Consider the following 27261-nt stretch of genomic DNA (forward strand, 5'->3'; position numbering starts at 1 on the left):
ACTCCTCAAATTTTCTGGCTCATGGCAGCTCCTTTTGGAATTACATGGACATTCTTCTCCCTAATTTTATAGTTCTTTTGTCATGTCCATGGAATTTTTTGGAGATGAAGGGCAAAATAATGGGCTCGAAGTATAGCATAGTTACGTGAGAGCTCAGTCTCTAAAATCAGAAAGACCAATGTCTGAATTCTAATTCTACCACTTCTTTGCTATAGGACCTTGAATATGCTACTTAAATTCTTAGGGCCTCTGTTTCTAGATATAAAATAATAATTACAATAGTTGCCACCTAAGCTTGTTAAAAGAGCTAAGTGAGAAAATGCAGGTACTCACTGAATCCATCATCTGACAAGCAGTAGTACATAGTAACATTAGGTATTGTTGCTGAAATGGGAACTATGCTCCAAAGTTTTTATTACTTAATGTAAACAAAAAGGAAGCAGTGTTTCCACCAGAGCCTGATCATAAACATTATGGATATATTTGACAATCCCAACTAAGATAGTTATCTAACAACTCTATCGTCTAACTTCATTAATAACACATGATTACGTGACATTTAAAATCTGTCTGCTCTATACACAACACATAAAAGAATTTCCTTTCTGTGAGTCTGTAATGGTTACAAAGAAATATACCACTTACTCCAGTACTTTAAAAAAATAATCAGGTATATACCCAAAAGAATTAAAAGCAAGGACTTGAACAGATGTTTGTACACCAATGTTCATAGCAGCGTTATTCACGACGGCCAAAATGTAGAAACAACTCACGTGTCAGTGGATAAACAAAATGGAGTATGCTATATACATACAATGGAATATTATTACGTCTTAAAAAGGAAGGAAATTCTGACGCATGCTATAACATGGAGGAACGACAAAGGCATGATGCTAAATTAAATAAGCAGGACACACAGGATAAATATCGTGTGGTTCTACTTATATTAGGTACCGAAACAAATTCATAAAGACAGACTCTGAAAGAATAGTGGTTGCCAGGGGATGAGAGGAGGGGAAAAATGGGGAGTTGTTTTTTAATGGGGACAGAGTTTCAGTTGGGAAAGATGAAAAAGTCCTGCAGATGAATGTTGCTGATGACTGCACAACAATGTGAATATATTTACACCAACAAAATGTACATTTAAAGATGGTTAAAATGGTAAATTCGATGTTATATATATTTTGCCACAATTTTTAAAAAGTAATCAAGTGCCTACATGGTGGTGAATCTATATTAATTCTACATAGTACTACTTATAATTGGAGTAAAACATTCTGAAAATATGTCTTACGGCTAGACACACAATTCAGCTTGTTCAGAGGGCAAACATTATTAAATACCTCTGCTCCCTAGACTCACGTTCACCTCTCCTAAATCTTTAAGAAGTGTGTGTGTGGGCGGGTGTACTCACACTTACACCCACAAATACTTTCTTTTACTCTCTTAAAAGTGGATACAGAAATGTAATACAATTCTACTTGAGTAAATCTATCCTAATAAAGAAATCTTTATAGGAAAGTTCTTTATATAGAAACATTTTATTTACAACAGCAAAAACTAAAAACCACCTAAATGCACAGTAGTGAAGGGAGAGCTAAGTAAACTACATAGTAAATGGAATATTACACAGCCAACAAGTAGGATTCTATGAATGAGATGGAAAAATGCATATGCAATCAGTGATTTTAAATATGTAAAAAATACATCCTAAAAAGACTAAAATGAGACATCAACACATTAATAGGTGATTACCTTTGAGAAGTATGAGTAATGATCCCTCTTTATCTTTATACTGTCTCTACTTTTCAAATATTCTCTATTTGTTTTTGCTTTTGTAACGCATTATTTTTATAACGGGAAAATATATCCTTTTATTTTCTTTTAAAAGTAAATAAAAGACAAAGAAAAATAAAAATTTAATTCTCCCCCCAGCAAGTACTCACATTCTCAGGTATGCTGGGAAGTTCTCTAGTATCAGGCACAGTAAAATAAGAATGCTGGAAAAGAAAAGCAAATGCTATTTACTTTTGCAACAATAAGCAATAAGCCCATTACTCAGAAATCAGGTAAATGATCTGAAGGTAGTTCCTCACTCAGGTGAGGAAACAGTTTCACTCACAGGAAATGACTACAGAGTATTTTCTTTGGATAATGCCGGGTTATAGCCACACACATTAAATCACCAGTTTGGTAGATGGAATTCTTTTCTACGAGAGATGAACTTCTTTGGGAAATAAAAATGAACAGCTCAAAGAGGTTAAAGGCTAAATTTCCCTACAATGTTTGCACATTTCTGAACACATGAAAGCTGCAGGCTTCATAATTTATTGTTCAATGAGGCAAGTGGACTCAAGGGACCAAGTATCACTAGGTTCACTCAGCAATGGTCTTACCAACCAAACCTGCCATTTCATTTTAGCATCTGAGATTATATCCATATACAAGCTGTGGGCAAAATCTGCCCCAAAGGCCCAAATGATGTTAAGGACAGCTCCAGCTGAAGGACTGCTGCACTGAGACCATTACAGATGGCTAAGTGTGGAGAATTCTGTCCCCTAAGCATGCTCTGCAAAGAAGCCTCCTGACTTCCAGTGTAATCTCAAGTGAAGTGAGCGGGAGACTCAATGGAGCTGAAAACCTGACCTATTCAAAGAACTTTCAAGGAGGCATCCCCATGTATGTAACAAGCATATGTCCCTGAGTTAAATGACAACAGGCTGGACTGATGACACCTCCTCTGAGCTACTAAAGACTGGGAGGACAATGGCAAGCAGGAAAGGAGAGTCTGGTGCTGGCCAATTAAAGATGGGATTGTACAATGGGCAGGAAAGGTCGCAGAGAGAAGGTCAGCTTAGCCAGGGCCTAAGTTCAAACCTGGACCCCCAAGTGACATTTCAGGAAGTCCCTCCCCTCCATTCTTAGATAATTGCAAAATAAGTAGGTCTCAAGAAGAATGAGTTGTATAGACTTCTGAAATGAAAGGCCGAGGGACAACTGCAGTAATGACAACAACAACAACAATAGCATGAGCTACTTGCCTAATATTCAACAGTTATCGACCCGCTACATGGAAGGCTTTATGCCAGGTATTTGTATCAATATTACAAATAATTTCCCTAACAAATTTTAAGATACATATTATCTCCATATTACAAATGGGTAAATTAAGGCTTAGGGTAGTAAGTTCACACAGCTAGCAGGTGACAGGAACTGAAACCAGGCCTATAGCACTACAGCTATGCTCTTCCCACTGTAATAAGTTGGGATACCTATGCTTTTTATGAACAAATTATAGCCAAAGCCACTTGAACTGAAATAAACTAAAAAGTAAAAATTTAAAAAAAATTATGAAAAGACCACTTTAAAAAAAAACTCTGCAAAGCATCATTCTAAAAGCTGCACGTCTGTGCCAAAATATTACCCATCAAGTACTACAGTAGAGATTATGTAGCATGAAAAGTAGTTAACAATTGATTCAATTTAACAGTGAGGATTAAAATAGCAAAAGTAAAATACAAGATTAAATGTGATGCCATGAGAAGCCAACTTCTATATGAAATGGTTAGAAGGGAGTCCCAGGAAATGTTCGGTAATGGACATGCGTGGGTGATGCAGTGACAACATAACGGCCGGCAGAGTGAGGGAGAAAACACAAAGACCACAGAGTCACCACGTCTTATAGCTAGGTGATCTCAGGCAACCTCATTAAACAGCTCAGAACCTCAGTTTTTGAACCTGTAAATGGGAATCATAAATATTTACTTTAAAACTGTTACGAAGAATAAATGTTAACATATGTGAAGTGCCTAGCATTCCATGCATATTTTAATAGAAAGTTATTACTGCATGTTTACATTTCTGTTTTTCTCAATCACCTATATCAGACACACACAAGTATTCTGTTCTGAAGACACAAAGGCAAGGACGGCCATTTTTCCACATTTCAGGCTTTATAAACTAGATGAGACTCACCCTTCAAAATCAGAAACGCAACATGGAGAGAAGAATTCCTCATGAACAGGAAAGAAACAAATATCTGCCTTTACAGATGCAATGGGTTGTAAATAGTGAGGCATCGCAATTCCAAAACCAAGTCGTCCCCAGGCTGTCCTTTGAGATTCTGTCTTGCTCCATCACCCATGAAATGCTGGGACCAGAGGAGGTCAGAAACATTCCTAGGAACCACTGGCACGAAACAGCTGCACCTCCTCCCCCCAACAGTTTCTTCTCCTGCCCCTGGGATGGCTTGTCCTTGAGGCCTGGCAGCCACTCAGGGGAAGGAGTGGCCCTTCCTCCCCAGCAGCTGGTGACCCAGCCAGGCTACTCCACAGCTACCTGTCGGATGTCATTACAGACTGAAGCAGAGAGATCAAGCTGGTTTAGGAAAAGGGACAGAGACAAAGGCAAGGTTGTTTAGCTATCTGGCAATGACCTGGGCAGGTTTAAAGCTCGTTTCTTCATCTCTTCTAGCAGTCCTCCCTACGAGAATTTCTCTAACAAGATTCTTTTCCTTCTCCTATGCCCTATTAAAATGAGCAAACACCTCTACCACGTCCTTCCTTGCTCCCTTTCTTTCAACACCCATGGCCTAGTGGAAGGAACATAGGCTTAGAAGTTAGCCCTCGGTTTGAGAACCCCAAACTTCTCACTTATTAACCACACAGCATTGGGTGAGCAAGTACCTTTTTCCTCTCTAAGCCTCATCTGTAAGATGAGAACACTACTTTCTGTTTTGTAGAGTTGTTTTGAGCATTAGGGATGCACACTTGGCAGAAATTAAGAACTTTAAAAACAGAAGATCTATTATTAGTTATTGGTAGTAATACTGCTTTCAACTTGCTCATCATAAAAAAAAAACCTGTAAGATATGATCATTTTCTTTATGAGGGCAAATACCAAGATACTAACCACTAAATAGCAACATTGTACCTGGTTCTAGTGAAGATGAAAGACAAAAGTTTCTATTATTTTAAAAATCAATCAATCAATCAATCTTTCTATTGAAAGGCAGACTGCCACATGCCAACACCTCATTTGGATGTGTCTAGAGTTTTGGAAGCTTGTACCCTACATTCTCCTACAACTAGACCTCGAGTAGTTCTAGGAGGGGAGAGCAGCTACTCATATACCCTTGACTGAAGAACGGTCCTCCTTTATCGGAGATGGTTGTCCTCTTTGACCAAGCACACAACTTCAGGAGGGATGCATGTGGAGTGGTGAGGGAGGAAGGGGACACCTGTCTAGGTAGCCAGATCAGCTAGATTAAGGGGGTGACAGATGTCATAGCCAGATCGCCCTCACATCCAATAAAACTTTTTAAACATTCAAGGGAGCCTGGGTGGCTTAGTCAGTTAAGCGTCCGACTCTTGATCTTGGCTCAGGTCACGATCGCAGGGTCTTGAGATCAAGCCCTACTGGGCTCCATGCTCAGCATGGAGTCTGCTTGAGATTCTCTCTCTCTCTCCCTCTCCCTCTGCCCTTCACCTGCCACCCTGTGCTCACACAGTCTCTCTCTCTCTCTCTCAAAAGAAATAAATCTTTAAAAAAACAAAAAAACTTTTTTAAACATTCAGATCCCACAACATAGGGAAAATAGCCCCTGGTTAATCAAGAGCTGGCCTAAGGGTGTCCATCTGAGAATTCTGATGAAGGTGGTGACAAGGGCTTGACCTAGAGAATTAGAGAATTCCAGTAACTGAAATATGAAAAAGATCCCCTACACCTCTTTTGATGCCTTATCCAATCAATGAGGAACTCAAGGTCCACAAGGTTAAAGGTTTTAATTAAGATCACTCAGGTCACTGGCAAAACTCCAGCTAGGACTGCAACTTCCCAGTTCAGAGGGTTTTCCACCCAGCGTACTACATATCACGTAGCATGTATTTAAAAGAGTTTAAAGAAACAATTATTACTGTAGGCCAGAACTATGCTAGGCTATCTCCATTCCTGTCCTTGAGGGGTATACAGCCCAGTGGCCAAGATAGGAGAACAGATGTGATATGACTAAGCACTGCAAAGTGTACAAGATGCTTGAGGCAAAGAAGAAAACCTTGACTAAACCTTGGGGACGGGAGTTAAGGAGAGGATTTCTCTGGAAATAATATCCAAGGTGAGTTTTAAAGGATGAATGTAGGCCAGCTTGGTAAAGAGGAGAGATGCGGTATTGAAGGTTCAGGGGTGACAGGATGGGCAAAGAGGCATGCACAGCAGTGCTGCAAGGCAAAGCATGAGGCAGGGAGCCCCACGATGGGGGCTGAGGAGGCAGGTAGGGGCCATTCCAAGCCCAGCACCTACCATCTAGGAGATGCTAGTGATGGGATGACAACCGGGAGGAGAGAAGCCTGGGGACAATTGCGACCCATTCCTTATAGAATCCCAGAGAAAGGAAGATAACTGAGCTCCTTGGCCTGTCTTGAGTCCAGAGGTTTCAGAGTTTATTTGGAGGTAGGGCTGGGGAAGGTGCAGACAACAAAAGATGATCTTGTTCAGCTAACTCCACCTCACTATTAATAATGAAATGGTTTCTCAGTGATGGCTAATTTTCTGCCCCCACTTACCACGCTGAGATGAACAGACACTCCTGGGTCAGGAATAGGAAGTTTGTGCAGAGTTTCAAGAAGCTCATTCCACTGATTCTCCTGAAAGAAAGAAAAGGCCTAAGTGACAAAAGCAAGGCTGAGCCCTTAGTCAGAGGCCTGCAGGGAGGTCTGGGCACATAGTGAGCTGGAGGCCCTCATGACTGAGGGGGCTGGGGAGGTGCTGGCCCCAGGACAGAAATAGGCTTGATATTCAAGTAGGGTTGGACAAAAGACACTGCTTATAGCTCAATATAAGAGCCAAATAGATCCTCCCACACCAAGTTTGACATTTTCTACTGAGTGAGACACCTACCATGACCGCCTTTTATGGATCATATACCATAAGCTCTCAGCAAACCTATCCTCTCAACTCCATAGCAACAACTTTTAAATGCAAACAACCCTAGCGTACAGGGCGGGGGTGGTTGGGAGAAATAACGATGACACTATAGATCTTGTCTTCATCATCATTACCCTCAATTAATTTTATTGAGTGTTCACTGGATACACACAGCAGCATCCAATTATGGAAAGTTAAAATGAACTACATACAACAGCATGCAATATAGTATGGTGGCTGTGCATTTTAATTAGTGAAATTGAGCCACAGAATGAAATACAAAGCAGTACAAATTATTCGATTGAAAACAGATTCACTTTTAAATGCTCAAAAGAACGCTGCTTACAGAATTATGCAAAAGCCATTTCTCCCACCCTGTGGAATTGTCTGTTCTAATACAATAGTATTAAGCTTACGTGTGTTTCCATTTGTTATCTGTTTGATCCTCACAACTACCCCACTTCACAGATTGAAAACTGAGGCTCTGAAAGGTGAAACAACGTGGCTCAGATCAGCCAGTTAGTAAGTTGCACGACCAGGAGCTACTGTGTTCGAGCCCAGAGACCTCTCCACTGCTTCACAGCAGTCTTGGGTAGTGAATTTTAAGGAGAGGGAAAAAGAGGATGAGCCCAGATTAAAAAGCTGCTTCAATCTGAACTCTGATCATTCAAGTGTCTCACAGAGAAATGAATGTGTGTACACATGCACACATGTTTAATTTTGCTCTGAAACAACCTCGAATTTACACAATTATAGGACAGCAATTTTTTATTTCCTGAACTACTTGAAAGTGAGTTGCTGACATTATGTTTCATCACCTACAAATACACAGGAAATTCTCTGGTACAACCACAACTAATCGTCAAAATCAGGAAATTAACATGGATAGAACATTACCATCAAATCCTCAGATTCCCTTCAAGTTTTATCAACTGTGCCCATAATGTCCTTGGATAGCAAAATAATCCAGCTCAGAATCACATGTTGCCTTTAGTTATGATTCTCTGGTCTTCATCAGTCTGGAACAGGTCCTGCGTCTTTCCTAGATTTGCAGGCACTTGACACTGAGACCAGCCATTTTGTGGAATAATTCTCAATTACCTGATGTTTCCTACTGATTCAGACTTCAATTCATTCCACTACTCATGATGTTCACTTTGATCACTTGATTAATTCTCTGAAGTCTCCACTGTGAAGGCACTCATTCTCCCTTTGTGCTTAGCAAGCATTCTGTGGAGTGATACTTTATGTAAACATCCCCTTCCTCGGCAAACTTTAACTTATCTATTTACTTATTTATTTTGTAAGCATACGTGGTTTCCTGTTTTATTCAATGGCTACAACTCTTTTCTATTGTTATTTGTTTTAATGCTCAAATTGTCCCAGACTGGACTAGTGGGAACCCCTTATTCATTTCAAGCTCACTTCTGTGTCTTTCTGACATGTCCGCATCATGCTTTGAACAATTCCTTTGAGCACTTTTTGGCACAAAAAGATATTCCAGGCTCATTTTTTACTTTCCCTGCTCTGGCTCTAGAATTAGACATTTCCTCAGAGAGCCCTGGCTCCTTTTAGTGGAAAATGTTATTTAGAAAAAACGATTTGCATACTAGGTGTGCTCATTGCTACCTGGGTGTTGCTATTCCCAGACTCTTTTAGTGGTTAGAACCAGAAAATATACTATGCACACAGAGACCCACAATATACGCATCTTTATTGATTTCTATATCACATATATTGAAAGCCATCAGTTCACACTAATAGCTCTAATTCCAATCCTACATAGGAATCCTTCTGGTTTCCTTCCTTTTCATATTTGTAACTGAATTCTATAGAAATGAAGAATCAATCCTATTTTCTTAATATATTTACTTATTTGTATGTAACCAATCTTTTATGACTGACCCTATCCACCCAGAGGCCCTCCTTGCCCTGCCTGAATAGAGACATCCAATGCTAGGCTGCTACTGTCCACTCCTCCCCAACAAGAATGCCCTCCCCACCCTAGGCTCCAACATCCCAGTGCTGGACCACTGCTGCCCCCTTTCCCTTGTGGATCCTTCTAGATCCTCCTAGAGTTCTGATACCTGGTGCCAAGCCACTGCCACTACTATTGCACACGCATAAACAACCGCTTCATCCTTCAGACTCTCAACACTCTTAGCCAGGCTGCTCTCCAGCTCAGATACCCTCTTCAGCCCCTGCCAATTCTTCCACAGGGATGCCTTCAATGCCCCATCCAGGGTCTGATAACCATGGTGGATCAATGACCCAGACAGATACCTTCACCATGTATCTTAGGCTCCAACACTCCGCTCTGAGCCGTCATGGTCACTACCCACCCCCACACCCCCCAGTTGAAGCCTACCATGCCCAAAGACTTTTGGACTTGGGGAGGCGATTCTGTTTTTTTAATAAAAGCTCTTTTCTCCTGTTTTAATCCGATGACCCACATCTTGCCAACAAGCCAGTTGTAGACAGATTTCCTATCATCTGTGTCATAATTCCTTTAACCAGAAAAAAAATTAATAGAGTACTGGGTACAGGGGAAACAGACTCCACTAAAACACATCACTGATCACAACTCAACTCTCCAAGAGGCAGGGTCCTTCCTGGGGCAACGGCATTAATTCTACGGGGTAATAATCCTATCTCCCCTATGCACAGGTTGTACAAACCCAACCTTTTCTTTTCTTTTAATTATTATTGCAATGAAAGGAAACCCATCTTTGGATACCAGGGACATTGAATGGCTGCTGATGGAGGCTAATGGAAGCAAGTCACATGTATAACAGGAGAGAGGATGTAAACATTTATTTTTTTTTAAGACTTTATTTATTTATTTGACAGAGAGAGAGACAGCCAGCGAGAGAGGGAACACAAGCAGGGGGAGTGGGAGAGGAAGAAGCAGGCTCCCAGCGGAGGAGCCTGATGTGGGGCTTGATCCCAGGACCCTGGGATCACGCCCTGAGCCGAAGGCAGACGCTTAACAACTGAGTCACCCAGGCGCCCCCAAACCCAACTTTTTCTGTACCACAGGACATGTTTTTAAAAGTCTACTGTCTTTTGACTGAAGCATAAATATGGAAGAAAAAAAATATGTGAGTCAATCTCCAATTCTAAGACTGTTAAGAGCCTACATGTGATACAATTCTATTAACTAAAGATATCTCTCAAATTTGAGTGAAAACCTCAATGTTTGACTGAAGTGAATTGTGAACATAAATCGATGAGCAGGCCCAAGGTAGCCTCTGAATTCATTCATCAAAGAATAAATCACTTCAAAGAATAAATCACTTCCCTCATGACAAAATTTCCTGATACATAACCATCCTTTCAGGGTGAGTGTAGTGACCTAGGAAGCCATTTCTATTAGTTATTCCTTCCCTTTACTGTGGCCTCTGGAATACACTGCTGGTGAGTAAATCTTACTTGAAGGAAAGATTTCTCCATTATACACACATTTTCCACTTTTTCTCCAAAGCAGCATTTCCTCAAGTATGTTCTAGGAAACATCAATATCTCAGAATATTAATATTTGTCATGGAATAAAAAGGGTCTGGGACCAAACAAGATGGGAAGTACTGAGTAACACACGTTTCTCCACAGCAGGACCTTCTCAGAGCCACCAGGGCATGAATCTTAAAGACACAAAAATGAAACACAGCTTTCCCTCTATCCAACCCCAGTATTACTGAACCAGGGCACCTTTTTTTTTTTTGTAAATGGATCTAATGTTCTGTAGAAAGTATGAGGAGAAAAAAATTTCTGTAACATTTAATAATAATGTATCACCAATTAAAAATCTTAGGCCATTTACAAAAAGGAAAATTTAAGAAGTTAGATATATGGACAAATATTCAACTCACTAATAATAAAAAAAATGCAATTAAAACAATGAGACTGTTCATTTGTCAAATAAATAACAAATTCAACAAATGATATGCGAGAGTATGGTGAGCCAGGCACTCCATACATTCCTAGTAAAGGGCATCTTTTAAGAAAACAGTACAATTCTTTTGGGAAACAGTTTTGCAAATTTTTTTTTAAATGTTTATGTTCACTGCCCTATAAATGGCCCCTCCGAGAGTCTCCTCTTAAGGGAATAATCCAAAATGAAGAAAACGCTTTATGTTCAAAGATGCTAAGGGCTATACTTACAGTGGAAAAAAAAAAATCCCAAATAATAAAAACTCCCAATCGGGGCGCCTCGGTGGCACTGTCAGTTAAGTGTCCAACTCTTGATTTCGGCTCAGGTCATGGTCTCAGGGCCATGAGATTGAGCCTTATGTCAGGCTCCACGCTTGGCGGGGAGTCTGCTTCTCTCCCTCTCTCTCTTTCCCTCTGCCCCTCCCCCACTTTGTGTGTGTATGCCTGTGCACACGCTCTCTAAAATAAATAAATCTTAAAAAACAAAAAACAACTTCCAACAATAGGGAAATGTTTCCAAGGTCCATAATAAAATGCTATGCACCCATGAAAAATGTGTTTTTACTAGCCTGGAGAAATGCTTCTGTAACTATAGCACCTGAAAAATATGAGCTATGAAAGTCTAAATATAGGCCCAGTTGGCCTTTGACATCCATGGAAGACACTTCAGCAAATCATTTCTTCCAAAAGTACAGTAAAGTAGAGCTAACTTTTTAAGTAATTTTTCAGACCCTTAAAAAACTTACTGAAAGAGCACAACAAAGCCTTACTGGAAGGTGAACTTGGGACATGTGGCTAGGTCACTTGTCAGTTAAGTGTTTTACTCACAAATTGAGCTTTGCAGCATGACACGAGCAATTCAAATTTGTGCCTCAGCAAAATTATAATTTAACAGATGTCATGAACTTCCAGGGCTGCTTGGGAATATCAGCTATCCGATATCAGAATATTAACTCTGAATGCTAAGGGTCTATTTATTATTATTATTATTCCTTTAACTCAAAAAGTAAAGGAAGGAAACATCCCAAAATACTAGTGATTGTTATTTTTGGGAAGGGGGAAGGGGAAACATATCAGGAGTGATTTTTCTCTTCCTTCCTATTTCCAAAATTCCCAAACTTTCTATAAGGCATGCATTACTTTTTTGGTAAACATTTTGGTGAAATACAAGGCATGTATTACTTTAATAATCAAAAAAGTTGAAGTTACTTGCTAAAAAGAATCAAATACAAGATAAATACCTGGCCCTTTGTCGTGTAATCCGCCAAGATGTTAAGCAGCTTATAAAATACTTCGAACCAGGGAAGATAGCTGGGGAAAGAAGAGGAGAAACATGAAATATTAGTATGCAGGTCAAAAACTTCAACCAGGAGCTAATTCGAGACTGGTACATTTCAGTTTTTCCTCTACAACCTGAAGAGTCTTCCCGTTATAGGCTGCTGGAAACCCAGACTGGTAGACTGCTAATTATTTCTGGGATTTAAAAAAACTGCCTGTTGTAAGGTGGAGGACTGAATGTCCATTATAAATTATTCCCACGCCTCAGAGCTAGAACAGGTTCACAGAGAAGAAATTCAAAGCAGACTCTGCAATCAGGAACCATCTCTGAATAGCCCCCCAGGCCTCTCCCACCACACCCACCCTTTCCAGGAAGCTTCTGTGCAAGTTCCGCATGATTGGACACACACACCACACATACATACAGCACTCCCCCTGCTGCTGTCTGCAAGGTGTCCCAAAGGCCCCACGAGCCTGAAACCAGTCATACTGTAGCATCAAACATCCTACCTGTACCGTACCCCTTCCAGACTTACTGCAGGACGAGCTCTAACACTCTGTCCCCACTGCCCTCTACTGGGTCCTGACCACGGTGCCCCTTCACTCCGAGGACAGTCTGGTCCTGACTTCACTCTATCCTCTGTGGGGCTTCAAGAATAATCTTTCTAAAATGCACATCTAAGTGGCCCACAGATCCCGTTCCTCAGTGGTGCCCCCTCACTACAGGACTTCTTAGGATGGCATTGGAGGCTCTTCGTTGTCAGGTCCCTGACTGGCTGCCCGCTCGACTTCCCCACATGCATTCCTCTCTCACTGCAGCCTCCGTCCCAGAATGGCCAGACAGCCTCAAGCCTGCACAAGCGTGCATACACTTGGCCCCTTTCTCCCTCTGACCTTCATGGTCTAGGCTAGCTGATTTCCACTCACCCTCCTAACCGTCCTCCACACGCTCCCCATCCCCGCCCCTCACGCCCTAATTCCCTCTTCTCTGCGCTGCCCTGGTGACATGCATACTCCCATTAGAACATTCCACACACCATGCGGCACTCAATGGTGTGTCTGTTTTGCTAACAGACTGTGCACAGAGAAGGAAGGATCTCATCTTTCTTCACTTTGTCTTCCTGGGGCCAGGCATGGAGCCTGGCATACCATCAGTGCTCAGTGTTGACTGACCAAACACAACTAAACAAAGACTGAGAGCAAAGGCATGTTAATGTTATAGAATTGTTGGTGAACCATCTCCCACCCCCACCCCCGCCGCCCAGAAGTTTCGTCACTTAATTTAAATGGCTTTATTCTCCATTAAGAAACTTTTCCAAAGTGACATGTAGTCAAGCGAGGAGGGTGTCGTACCAAGCTCCTGCAGTCCTGCTCGCGTCTGCCCTGCTGAGCGCACGGGGTCCCTTTCTGATAGAGCTGGACGCGCAGCGGAGCGCAGATCCCGCCAGGCGCAGGGAACTCAGCACCCCGTACAGATTACCAGCTGTACTGGCGAGGGTAATAGATGAAGTGAGAGGCAATCCAGAGGACAGATAAAGTGCACAGTTCTCCATCATTAACGTCTGTCTGAAGCCAGCACATGCTACTGTAAAATTTAAGTAGCTTATCAAAATATACTGATAAGCAACTTAACTTTTCACTTCTATGACAGTATTATCACTTATGTTAATATGTTTCAATCAGCTCTGGCAGCTGCATATTGACTATTACACAGCAAATGACTGCTGCCACTTTCCACAGCATTTACTTTGGCAGAGCAATGTAAACATTCGAGAGGGATTAGGGAGGAGATAAGTTTCTCCCTTCCTATTCTGTTAAATAAACCTCGGCTGAGTTAAAAGCCATTATAGTGGGAACAATAAATCCCCTCAGACGAAAACTCTTGCCCAGATTAGAGGACTCTTAGTAAACAAATTCAACCAAGGATTACAAATTTATCCCCCCTGAAAGAGAAAATACCACTAGTTAAATCCAGCAACTCAAAGTCAGGAAGGGGGCGGGGGGAGGAAGAAGAGAAAATATTTTCTTGCAAGGAAATCATGTCCTCAAAAAAATGAGAGAAAAGTCGAAGTTATTTTAGGAATTCTTGATGAAGTGACGTGGGGCAGGCTGGGGTCTCTGATAATTCAGGACTGTGGTACACACGAAAGTGGTTGTTGCCACGAGGTTCAACTGGCCCACAAGCTGCTAGGGGACTGAGGGAAGGTGACGTGGTAGGGCCGCCCGGCCCACACCAGAGTGCCCAGCTTCTCACACACAGCCTCAACCTCACCAAATCAATTCTTTTTGCCTATACTAAGCAGAACCCTCAGCCACGGGACGTTTCGTGGTTACCCTGGAGATCAGCCATTTCTTTCTCCCTGTGGCCTGACCGGACGCAACTGTTCCCCACATGTTGTCCCCTGTGCACTGACAGATGAATATCCAGTGATGGCAGTGTTAAGGTCTTGAAACCAAAACCCAGCTGTCTTCTTCTTCAAAGGATCCCTCTTTTCCCCTGTTGGGAGGCCAGGGTTCACAGCTGAACCTTATCCAGTGGCGTTTCCTGTACTGCTTCATTAGCGCTGGCACGACAGCTCTGCCCTGCCTGCGAGGTTGCAGGTGAGGATATGGAGACCCTCCGCTCCATTTTGTGCGTGTCTGTCATCATGGAGTAAACACTACTTCCCCATCCAGAGACAGGAAACAAACACTCCATTACACTGCTCGTCCCTGGACATCTAAAGGAGTTCCAAACACCTCTGGGCCTGCTCCACTTGCCACCTCTATGCAACCACTGGAGCCCGCAATGCAGAGCACCATCGTGTAGTGCGCTCAGTCCAAGGCTAGGGCCCAAAAGACAAACAACAAACGGTCCCTGCATTCAGGAAGGCCACGGTCCTAGTGGGGAAAAGAGACATATACAACAAAACAGTTTGTGTGAGGGAAGCTGGAACTCTTTTCCAAGGGCTTTATTTAGCTCAGACTTTGGATCAAGTTATAAAATGATCATGGCCAATCAAAAGAGCCTTCCTTGATGGGGAAAAGCCAAAATGGACAAGCCTGCTTCCCAGGCACTGGCCACGATCCGTGGCTTGGGAACTTTGTCCCAGGCTCTGCCATCGCTCCCTGGCCTAACAGTCAAATGGAGGGGTTTTGTTTTGTGTGAGGCAATACGAAGTCATAAACTTGAGAAGAACTCAGGCAGCATCCAAGTATTCCTATACACATGGCTTCACTGACGTGGGCTATCACAGGTCTTTGTGAGATGTGCAGGGGCAGGTTCGAGAGATAGTGCTTAGAGTCAAATGGCCCATGGTAAAAATCACCTGTAAAAGGCCTTTAAGTTGTCCCCAACATAGAGCAGACATGGTTTTGTAGACACAAAGTAGCTGGCCTGAGCTTGGGAGGACATACTGAATGAAAACTGTCTATGTTCCAATCTGTCAGCTTGGTGAGCTGCTTACCCTCCAGCTGAACTCAGGAACTGAGTCCGACTGAGGACAGATGACTTACATTTCTAATCTTGCTCCACTGAATGGACTGTCAGGATAATCATTCCCACTGTTTTGTGTATATACGCATGTGTCTAAGTGACCTTGTATAAGTGTATGTATGATGGGATCCCACTCCAGTGTCATAAGTATTTAGATAGAAAACCATTACAAAATTTAAAAAGCTCTCCCACATCTCTTGCTAATAGTTGAGTTCAAAGCCATCAGATGAGCCCAAGCAAAGCAGGGGTGTGTGTGATGGGGAGCAATGGAGGCAGATACTGACCAACCCGAGGAAGGTGGTCACTTGAGAGAATAGCAGCTGTGAGCAGGGTGTCAGAGTTCAAGCACGGGGAGGAGAAAATCCTCCTCTAGGGACCACCAGGCCCAGAGTGCTACAGTCTGAGGGGGGTGAGGAGGATTTCCTCGTGAGGGAAAGTCAGGGCTCCAGCAAGGTCATGAGAGTAGAAACCCAGAAGGAGGCGTGGCTTGGAACATCAGAACTCAAGAGGGGGGGAAGCAGTGTTTAAGTAGGGGCAAGGCCTGGCACTGGGTAAGAAAGCATCTATGTCAGGAGAAAGAGGCTGACTAGACTGGTTTTGGAACCTAAGAGGAATAAAAAGAGCATCTGGAAGGCAGCTCGGTGTGGGATATCAAAGCCTAAGTGGGTAGGAGGGCTTCCAGGAAGGGTGGTGAGGCAGAGCCCAAGCAGTTGAGAGGGTAGGAGGAGGCTGCAGTGCCTAAGAGGTCAGAGTCCAAGTGTGGTGAGAAGGGCAGCCATGGAGGAAAGTAGCTACAGCAGTGAGAGTCTGATCGAGACTGATCAAGCATGTAAATATGTAATGACAACCATTACTACTATCAGAGAAGAGAGTTACAAATACGGACCAGGAGAGAACAGGAATGAATCTATGGTGTCGTATTGGAATTGGATGTAACTGTGTGAAATCATGGAGACAAATAAAAGAAATAGAAACACAAATGTATGTATGTGCATACATATGTGTATATGTACATTATACATACATAGATTCTCTAGCTATAGCCACTGAGGGGCCCTGGAAGCAAAGACACCCCAATTATAATGAGCATGCTTAGTGTCCAGATCCTGATTTCTAAGGACCATTCTTCACTAAAAGGAACCAGAGCTCCTTGAAGAAATGTCTGATTCCAGAGCGGAGGCTGGGAAATATCTTGTTGTGCTAGAGAAAAGGCAGTGTTCAACACATAAGATCAGGACATGCCAACAGGACACAAAAGCCAGTGTGGAGGGGCTCCTACCGACAAAATCTGTGACAATCTGAGCATCAAACCAAATAATGATAAAAAGAGATTATGTAATAATAAATAAAATAGAAAATCATGAGTCTGTACTAATATAAATGATCGGAAGTCTGACGAGGATAAGATGAGGATATTCAGAATACACTTTTTAATTGTAAGGGAAAAAGAAGGGAGAAGCCTGGGAGACACAACCTTAAGCACTGCGACAAACTGGAAGTGTGCCAACTGACAGAATGCAGTGAAACAATACCGAAGACTTCCATCATATTCTAGCAGAACCCAATTCTGAGGATGAGGGACTTTCTACAAATTAACAGCCAATGTCAAGTTCATAGAAGTGTAGGAAATGTTGAGGATCTATTCCAGAATAAGATGACAAAAGAGACAAGACAACTAAATGCAACATGTGATTCTAAACTACAGCTTGCCCCTCATATATAGGGGGTCCAAGTATTATATGGTAGTACTGTGTCAAAACTAATTTTCTGATTTTGATTATTGTAATGTAGCTATGAAAAAAAAGTGTTTTGTTTTTTTTAAAGTAGGCTCCATGCTCAACATGGTGGTTTCAGCTCAAGACTCTAAGATTGAGAGTCACCTGCTCTCCCGACTGAGCCAGGCAGGTGCCCCAACAATGCTTCCTTTTTAAAAAAAAAAAATACACACTAAAGTATTTGGGGGTTAGTGGGTATTATTTTGGCAACATCTCCCAAATGGGCATTTGTATTGTACTCACAACTTTTCTCTCTATATTTTTTTAAAAATTTTATTTATTTGAGAAAAAGAGAGCATGAGCAGGGGGACGGGCGGAGGGAGAAGAAGCAGACTCCCCGCTGCTTGATCCCAGGACTGATGCGGGGCTTGATCCCAGGACCCCGGGATCATGACCTGAGCTGAAGGTAGACGCTTAACCAACTGAGCCACTCAGACGCCCCTTTTATATGTTCGTTATTGTTTCAAAACTGAAATAAAATGGGAGAGGGAGAATCTAAAGGATCTTTCACTTTATCAAAAATATTCACTTATATGTGGAACATAAGGAACATCATGGAAGACATTAGGAGAAGGAAGGGAAAAATGAAGGGGGGGAAATCCAAGGGGGAGACGAACCATGAGAAACTATGGACTACGGGAAACAGAGGGCTTCAGAGGGGAGGGGGTTGGGGGATGGGCTGGCCCGGTGATGGGTATTAAGGAGGGCACGTATTGCATGGAGCACTGGGTGTTATACACAAACAATGAATCATGGAACACTACTCAAAAACTAATGATGTACTGTGTGGTGACTAACATAACATAATAAAAAAAATAGCATAAGTAGACCAATTAGAGTATAGAGAATAATATGAGCTGGGAAAATAAAATTTTAAATTTTAAACCATGGCTAAAGGGAGAGGCAGGTAAGAGAGAGAATGTCTGGTTGCAACTGTGGGAGTCAATACCCCATGCACAGAGAAGACTGAGCATCAGTGAAGTCTTCAAAGAGGTTGTTCTCAGTGTATGGGAGGAAGGCTGGAAGGGGTGGGGATAGAGTGCATTAAAGATAGAAAAAAAAAAATCTCATGAGCAATGACTTGCAGGTTTGACCCACTGGGCCTGACTCAAGAACTGTGAACAGCTGTAATAGCCAGAGAGAAAGGTAGGCAGGCTTCAGGACAGATGGCAAGGTAGGGGTCAAAAAAGCCAGATTCCAGGGGCATGTCATATGCCAAACTGATGGGCCTCCCCTTTATTCTGTAATTACCGGGGGACCAAAGGGCTGGTTAAAGAGAAGTAACATTCTGAGGATGAGTATTTACAACTAGGTAAAAAGTGATTATTCCCCCCTCGGCACAGTCCAGCAGATCTCAGCCTTACCAGAACATGTCCACTTTGTTACCCTAAAAAGAAAATCTTAGATAATCTAGTTTATACATAATTTTTAAAAAGATCAATGTAAGTTCTGGTTCTAATATAAATAATAAAAAGAAAAGTACTTCATAATAAAATTTTAACATTTAAACACTCAGACACCATAATATTAGAGATATAATGAAGTGGTACCTCCCTGGATACCGTAGAGCTGCTTTTAACTTAGGTCTGGAATGAGTTTAAAGCTAAGAAGAGTGACATAGAAAAAGGTCTTTCAATTTTTCTCAGTGATTTCCACTCCCTGAGGAGCTCTTAAAACTCCACCTTGGGTACTCCAAGAGAGGTATCCTTTCTCTTCTCATTTCCTGTCAGATTTTGCTGAGATTCATCGGATGACAAAGCATCCCCTGGTTAAGGCTATTTGGCATTCAGTATTTAAAGTTTTCAAAAAACAATCCTCCCCCCAATTAAAAAAAAAAAAAAAAGGCAAAGCAGCATGGCATATGCTGGAGACAACACAGATTTGCGTCAAAGAACCCTGGGGGAATCTCAGTTCTGATACTCTCTAGCTGTGACACCTCAGGAACACAATCTCTCTAAGACGGGGCTTCCTCTTCTGAAAGAGATTCACCACCTAACTAATGTAAGTGAGGTATGCAGACACACCCAGGCTGGTGCCTGGGATACTCTTCCCGCCCCTCTCTGCCTAACATTCCGGCCGATCTCAGCTTTGGGAAGCTCTTTTTGGTTCTGTCTGGGTCAGACGTGTCTTTAGAACTCGGTCCAGGAAGTCCTCATGCCCTGCAGTCACCAGAGTGAATAGGAAAGCATCAGCCCTTACAAGAGGAAAATACTCACGAATGCTGTGTCCACTTAAACCAGTAAGTTCCCACTCAGCCCTTCTGGTTTGACCTAGTATCTCTCCCTGCTCCTCTGTCAGTGTCTTGTTGGTCAAACGTCTACAACAAAAGGAAATAAAACTACAACCATTGCAAAGGATGCAGGATTTCATGAAGCCCTTGTTTGAGATGATGGACACCCGCTCAGGTTTGCGGCAAACTGGCCAACAAACGAAGACCTGGCAGCATCAGACCAGGTAACAAGGGACAAAGAGAAAACTCAAAAAACAAACAAGGACACTGGCACACCAGTCACAAAAGAAAATGAATTCAATATCAAAGGATTCAGAGAGGCCTGAGAGAAATTGATGAAGTCCTCAAATACTTTTGGAATAATTACTCTTTTAATGATTATGCTGAGAAAGTCAAACATAAAGTGTTACTATGTCAGAAAAACCATAACCTCTCCCCTAAAAAATCATTATTGTCTCATGATTTATTCTATCCCAGAAGGAATGCATTATTGGAAGAAAAGCTAGTTTTTTGTTGAAACCAATTTATTTTTAAAATTTGAGTTTCATTTTTTTTTCTAGATAAAAATCCTAAATAAAGTTTCCCCTCATTTTTACTATAAAAATTTGGTCCCCATTTCAATAGACACATTTTACTCCCAGAATGTGAGGCCCTTCTGGGCTGACCCTCCATGCAGACTCACCATAGTTTATAATGCAAGATTCTTTTCTTTGTCTTCTCCAGTAGTGTCAACACCGTGAGAGCAGGGATCATGGCTGACTGTTTAGTCTCTAATGTGTGCCTGGCACAAGTTAGACATTCAGTAAGTTCCCTTGACAGTTGTAACTCATGCCTGTAGTTTCTACTAAGTCCACTGCCACTGGAGTAACAGTCAACTAATCTTATTGGAAGGCAGGGCATTTTGGTAGGAAAATGATCCAGAACCAAAAATGACCCCTGCCAAGGGACTGCTGGAGTCTGTGACAAATTATTAGAATAGAGTGCGTAAACAGTCAAGGTCGATCATGAAGGACGCACAAAGTTAAGGTTTCTTGCCCCTGGCCTATCCCTCCAACACAAGTAAACATCACTATCTACTTTTCGTATTCTTATTTCAAGTACTATGGAAAAATGTCACAAAACCAAGCTGATTATTTTAATTTGGCAACTTAATTTTTCAAGCACAGGTGAGTCTTTAAAATTGCTCAAGAATCCTCTGTTAGTGCATCAGGCCAAGTTCCCCAGAGAGTCTGCTCCAAACTTTTTCTTCTTCTCCCATCTGCAACCTAATTCTCCTGCTCTTCAGAAGATATTCTTGTCTCCAAACTTCCAGAAGAGAAAAGTTCTACCATGCGTTTTCCTCTCTTCCAGTCCTAGACTTCTCATGCCTTCCCCCTTCCCTCCTAACTGGTGGTGGGAAGTAGAGAAGACCCTAGATCCCAACCACACTGCCTTCTATAAGACATATCTTCTCCCCTATTATCCTCAGCCAATGAGCACTCCCGTCTGTAAGCACAACAAAACCACCCATGTGGGCTGGTCCACAGTTTTCAAACTACAGCCTTAGCACCAAGGTATACACGTTCCTCCTTGTAAGAAAAGCACACCACATCCTCCTGAGCTAACCACATTAAGCTTCAATAAACGCTTTCCGGAACTTAAAATTGAAGTGACGTTTACAGTCCAAACATCACACGTTTCTAGATCATTCGTTCCACAAATGTTGCAGTCAATCATTCATCAAACCACATATTTCTCCACACTTATTAAGACCCATCCAGTATATGCCTGGCATTGTGTGAGGTACGTGGGGAATGAGACCAGGGTCCTAGTATTTGGGGAGCTCATAGTCTAACGAGGGAAGCAGACACACGGGCAGACAATGTCTGCAACACAGGGTCTCTGTTATAATAGAGGTGCATAAAAGGAACAGAGAGGTTCTGAAAGTCTTCCCACAAAAATGGCACTGTGTTGGGGCGCCTGGGTGGCTCAGTCGTTAAGCGTCTGCCTTCGGCTCAGGGAGTGATCCTGGTGTTCTAGGATCGAGCCCCACATCAGGCTCCTCCGCTGGGAGCCTGCTTCTTCCTCTCCCACTCCCCCTGCCTGTGTTCCCTCTCTCACTGGCTGTCTCCCTCTCTGTCAAATAAATAAAATAAAATAAAAAAATAAAAATAAAAATAAATGGCACTGTATTGATCAACCTTACACAGAGTGCAGTCAGAAGACCCACCTGGTTGGAGTATCAGTTCTATCCCAACCTGTGGCCTGAGCCCTCCTCCGTGCATGAAATGGGGATACACTACCCCCTCTCACACAATTGTGAAGGTGCCCTATGTGAGTGCACCAACCACTGTGCCTGGAACAGAGTAAACATGGTTTTTGCCTGGTAAGATCACACTCTTGGTGCTAGTCAGAGCAAAAGTCAGAGGAGCCTAAGTAGGAGAACAAACAACCCCCTTTGGGAGACCAAAGTCAGTCTCACTCAATCTGAGCATTCTGCTTTGCTCACAGCTGCTGATCTCAACTTGTAAATTTATTATGGTAGCCAGTTAAGCTCAAAAATCTCTGATTTATGTCCATAATTAGCATCCCATTGTGATACCTATTACATCTATGCAGGAAAATGTATTGCATGTACTGAATGAGTAGAAATATTAATTTGCATTAGGAAAAAAACACAGAAAATTCCCATAAAACATCTGTGCTTATATAAATCTACCCAAACACACACTTGGATTTGATTTTGGTAACAAGGCTCTTTTCTCTCTTGATGGGTATTCAATAATTGTTGCTTTTAGAGAGCAGATCTGCCGTCTTCTTTTCTATGACAGCGTTACTGTGATTGAGGGAGATTGCTCAGGAGGAAAGCACAGAGGCACTTTTCTGTTATCACCGGTGAAGTGTTGGTAACAGAAGATCTTTGGAGTAATGACACCTGCACTGACAATTGAGTGTAATTCTCAGATATTTTCCATTGAGCCCAGAGAGGGTGAGCACATAAGGCCTTTCAACATTTTCCTAAGAGAGTTTATGATGCTGCCCACTCCTGTATTCACACACCTGCAAGTTTTCTCCCCATTCAGAGCATCTTATTCTATGGTTTAAATTACTACTGTAATATAATATAATGGGTTAGTGAGGTTCTAACTAAGGCCCACCTTACAGAATCTTTCATAGACTAAAAGAGAAATACATTGTCTCTGTTGAAAAAACCACAACAAGGGGAAGAAACGGCTACACAAGAAATCCTGTCCTACTTTCAGGAGTAAACAACAAAATTAATGAACCCACTGAGACACCATTTGATGCTATTCTCATTTTAGAGCTAAGAAATGAAAGCTAATGGAGGAAGGGGAAAAACATTTACCAAGTTTCCGGTGCTCTGAAATATTATTCTTTACAACTCTAGAAGATGAATCATCATCCCATTTTATAGGTGAGAAAACCGAGTCTTGGAGAAGTAAAGTGATGTACCTGGGCCAACACAACTACCAAAAGCACAGCTCAGACACAAAACTAGTCCTGTACGATTTCTATCCTCCTCGCTCCCTGCAACACACTAGTTGCACAACACGATCAAGTGTAATGATCAATCCTGAAATTAGGATTTGAAATTCTTACCTTGTGGTTCTCACCGTAATGCCCTGATAAATGAAAGCTTGCCTCCAAAAGTCCCTCTGCTCCAAGCGTTCGGAGCAATCCAGCTCTGGCTGCCTCCCAACCATTCGGCGTGTTTTCTTACTTTGCCAGCCCCAGGGACACGAGTCATGTGTCCACTCTTTATTGCTCTAGGTATTAGTGTACATGTTCGATTCAGAAACGCAGATATAAATAGCTTGATTTAAAATGTTTGATGTTTTTTAAGTTTTTAAGTTTCCAGTGCTTCATATCAAGACCCAATGCCTCTGCTACATTAGATGTGTATTTTTAAGAACTTATCTAGAAAAATCATAGCCTGTGTCGGAGATTCTTAAACAGACTATGCTGCCTTCTTGAATTTAAAATATAAAGCTTTAAATGTATGCTTATGGTGACAATTAAGGAAATGCTAGATTAGACAGGGCATCAGTTTTCCACGAATAGCACTCATTTAAGTTCATTTCCACCCCAGATCTCTGCTCGAATGCTATATCATTCAATCGCAAATCTCTCTATAAAAGTGTCTGGCTGTCTCTTAAACCCATTTACGCTCTATGCTTCAATGCCTTTCCTTGGCAACTTTTTCCATATGCTTAACTTCTTTCAGGGAAGCAGTTCTGTCTCAATTCACAGAACAGCACACCAATCACCACAAGCAGGCAGGCAGGTAAAGCAGGGAAGGACAGACAGGCACAAAGAGAGAAAGTAGGATATGAAGGTAGCTGGTCCAATAAAAGTAATGTTTTAAAAGGCAAAGAGTTTTTAGACCAAAAGAAAACTAACCTAGCACCTAACTCCAAGCAATCACAGAGCCCTGAACTTGAATTTATAACCCAAACACCCTGTACCATATGCAACTCGAGACACACAACTGGTAGCACTACTGGGGATTTATGACTTATGACTTGTTCATATTTAATTTGTAACCAAACACTTCCCCTTCCTCTTAGCTACCTTAGAACTCTTGATTAACTCTTGTTTTCACAGGTCAGAGGTTAAATAAAGGAAGGGAAGCATTCTGGTGTGAGATTGCCCAGAGCACCACATCCAAGAGTGACCTGTGCAAGGAACATTAAAATAAGTGATAAGACTAGAGATTGTTCGAGACAGCTGATGTTCAAAGCCTCCTCTGGGTACAAAGCAGGACCTTACTAAGAGCTGGCAATAAGGACAGACAGGAAACCGCTCTCAAGTTACCTTTTGTGACAGAGCAACTCTCTCACCAAGAGGTTTCTCCCAAAATGCTCTTGGAAAGGAGACTGAAGGTTCTGAGGGAAGGAAAAACAGGAATTTGCACAAGTCCAGCAGCCCCTCCCCTGCTCCATTCTGCCACAGGCATCTGTCTTGCCCACCAGATTCTCCTACCCTGGAGAATACCTCTACTGCTATCTCATTTTGCAGCACACCTGGGCCAGGCTGAGGGAAGCAGATTTCTTTGTACAAAATTAATCACACAGACACAGCCACCCTGCTGAACAGGACAGTATAATCTGTCCAACTGCAAGACCCACCTAGATCCAAGTTCCTTTACCGCTGTGCTGCTCATCATGCACCAAACATGAACCTAACAACAGTAGAGACCACCATCTATTCTGGAATTACCACATGTCAGGAACTTTATATGCATTTGTTTATTCACCCCTCATCATAATTCTGTTAAATAGGTACCATCGTATCCCCAGATAACAAATGGGGAAACTGAAGCACAGACAGGGTAAGTCACTTGCTCAGAGTCACACAGCCACAAAGTAGCCCAGGGTTAATTTCAGGTCTATGTGACTAACTACACCGATAGACTCTTCTCTGAAAAACATCTCAAGGAATGGTATCAATGAAGTGCACATTAGTTAGCACACACACTTTACATTTGATTCAGTGTTTCCAAATTGTCAAAACAGAACCACCATTACACTCATTTGTTTTGTAGCTAGCTCTCATGCATTCATGGCCCGATGTAAGCCAAGCACTGGGTAGAGGTGAATAAGGCATACCTTCCACAAAAGTAGGTCCCTGGTTTAGATTTGTATGTGAAACCACTATGGCATTAGGAATGATCCGATAGAGGCAATAAAAACACAACTTGAAAAATATGAGAAGGAGCAGCTGGGCCTCCGGAGAGGAGGCAAGGTCTGCATTCCCTCTGTACCGTAACCACATAACACAGCCACAGGATGAAACGGTTTCCTCAAGTGAGCCCTTTAACAGGAAGGGCGGGCCCAATCCTGAGCAATGGAGGAGCTGGGGATCCACTAACAGGGAGATCAAGCTGAAACAGCTTGTCATGAGTCACTCCCTGTTTTGCTGCCCTGATTTAAAACAAAACAACACAAAACCAAACCACTACACCTCTCAGTCACTCCTTATTTTTTAAATAATATTTGTACTTACAGCTTATTGCTTTATTATAAACCTAAAAAAGCAGTCTACACTGTTACAAAAGCCCAAAACTGGCGTTACTAAACTCCCTCAAAATACGGTAGTTTAGAGGAAGGTGAAGTATTTGATTAAATAAACCATTAGTCTTAAATCCCCAGTGACGTTACCACTTGTGTGTTTCCCTCAAAAGAAACCCTAAAAACTAATCTTTAGAGAAAGGAGACTCAAACAGCAAACCTGGCAGAAATAGGTGTCTCTGGTATAAATTCTTAAATTTACATAGTATGACAGACAGCAGGAAAGTTGTCTTCCAATGAGTAACTACTAAAAGCAGAACATTAAAATGAAGGTCAGAAAACATATGCATTAATTATTTTTACTATGTTTTCACCAGCATTAAATGCTGTGACTATTTTGGGGGGGAATATAATTTAAATGGTAGTTCTTTATTATGTATAATAGCAAAACATACATACACACACCTAAACATGTGCTAAGAGAATGGTTAAATAAATTATGATAACTCCGGGAAATAGAAACTTAGGTTTTAAAATATTTTTAATGATATAGGAAAATGTCCATGAAATGATATAAATTGAAAAGAAGCAATGTTCACAGCTATGTATCATAGGCAATCATATACACTCATAAGAAGACTAGAAGATAAAAAATTAATAGTGGTTATTTCTAGGTTATGGGTTTTGTAGATAATCTTTGTTTCCTTTTACATTCTTTTCTGCATTTTCTATGGCTTATGTACTGAGCATGAAGTGTCTTAAAAATTCGAAAAAGTTTTTCTGTCTTTTAAGTACTCTGTGTTGTTCATTAAGTGCAAATACTTGGAAGCAAGCTAAATGTACAATAGTTCACAATAAATTAAGAACTACCAGAATGATGGAGTATTATATATTCATCAAAATCAGACTATGGAAAAATATTTTAACATAGAAAAATACTTATATTTAGATATAAAAGCAGGCTCTGGGGAAGTGCCTGGGTGGTTCAGTGAGTTAAGTGTCAGACTTCAGCTCAGGTCATGATCTTGGGGTTCTGGGATCAAGCCCTGAGTGGGGCCTCAAGCTCAGCAGGGAGTCTGCTTCTCCCTCTCCCTCTGCCCCTCCCCCCACTCATGTTCATGCTCTCTCCCCCTCTCTCAAATAAATAAAATCTTAAAAAAAAAAAAAAAAAGGCAGGCTCTAGGGGCGCCTGGGTGTCTCAGTCCATTAAGTGTCCAACTCTTAATTTTGGCTCAGGTCGTGACCTCAGGGTTGTGAGATGGAGCCTCACGTCAGGCCCCTCGCTCAGTGTAAAGCCTGCTTGAGATTCTCTCCCTCTCTTACTGCCTCTTCCCACCCTCTCCCCACATGCATGAGCCCTCTCTCTCTCTCTCTCAAATAAATACATCTTTAAAAAAAATAAAGCAGGCTCTATAATATGTACAAATAATTTTCATTGTGTTTTCCTATATTCTCCAAACTTTCTACAATCAATACATATACTTTAACTTATAAACTCAAAATAGCCACACGTGTAATTCCTCCCTGCCTACCAACTTCCAAGTCATCTTGCTTGGTGGCAGGGAGGATTCATGATCAGGGAGAATGGAATCTAAAGCCTACCTTCTTGTTTCCTTAAGTGTGCTTAATAACTGTGTGACC

General features: G+C 41.9%; 1 protein-coding gene across 9 annotated transcripts in view; it reads right to left on the minus strand.

Moving 5' to 3' along the window:
• Positions 1 to 27261, minus strand: part of DENND1A (DENN domain containing 1A) — a 489454-nt gene that overhangs the window by 252125 nt on the left and 210068 nt on the right. For all 9 annotated transcript variants that reach the window (XM_057313747.1, XM_044389585.3, XM_044389586.3 and 6 more), the window contains 3 exons: positions 12093 to 12162; positions 6561 to 6641; positions 1947 to 2000 (listed from right to left, as the gene is read on the minus strand). In XM_057313747.1, coding sequence (XP_057169730.1) covers positions 1947 to 2000; positions 6561 to 6641; positions 12093 to 12162 — 205 coding nt within the window. The remainder of the gene's footprint in view (positions 1 to 1946; positions 2001 to 6560; positions 6642 to 12092; positions 12163 to 27261) is intronic.

Source organism: Ursus arctos, unplaced genomic scaffold (genome assembly GCF_023065955.2).
Source record: "Ursus arctos isolate Adak ecotype North America unplaced genomic scaffold, UrsArc2.0 scaffold_18, whole genome shotgun sequence".
Lineage (NCBI taxonomy): Eukaryota > Metazoa > Chordata > Mammalia > Carnivora > Ursidae > Ursus > Ursus arctos.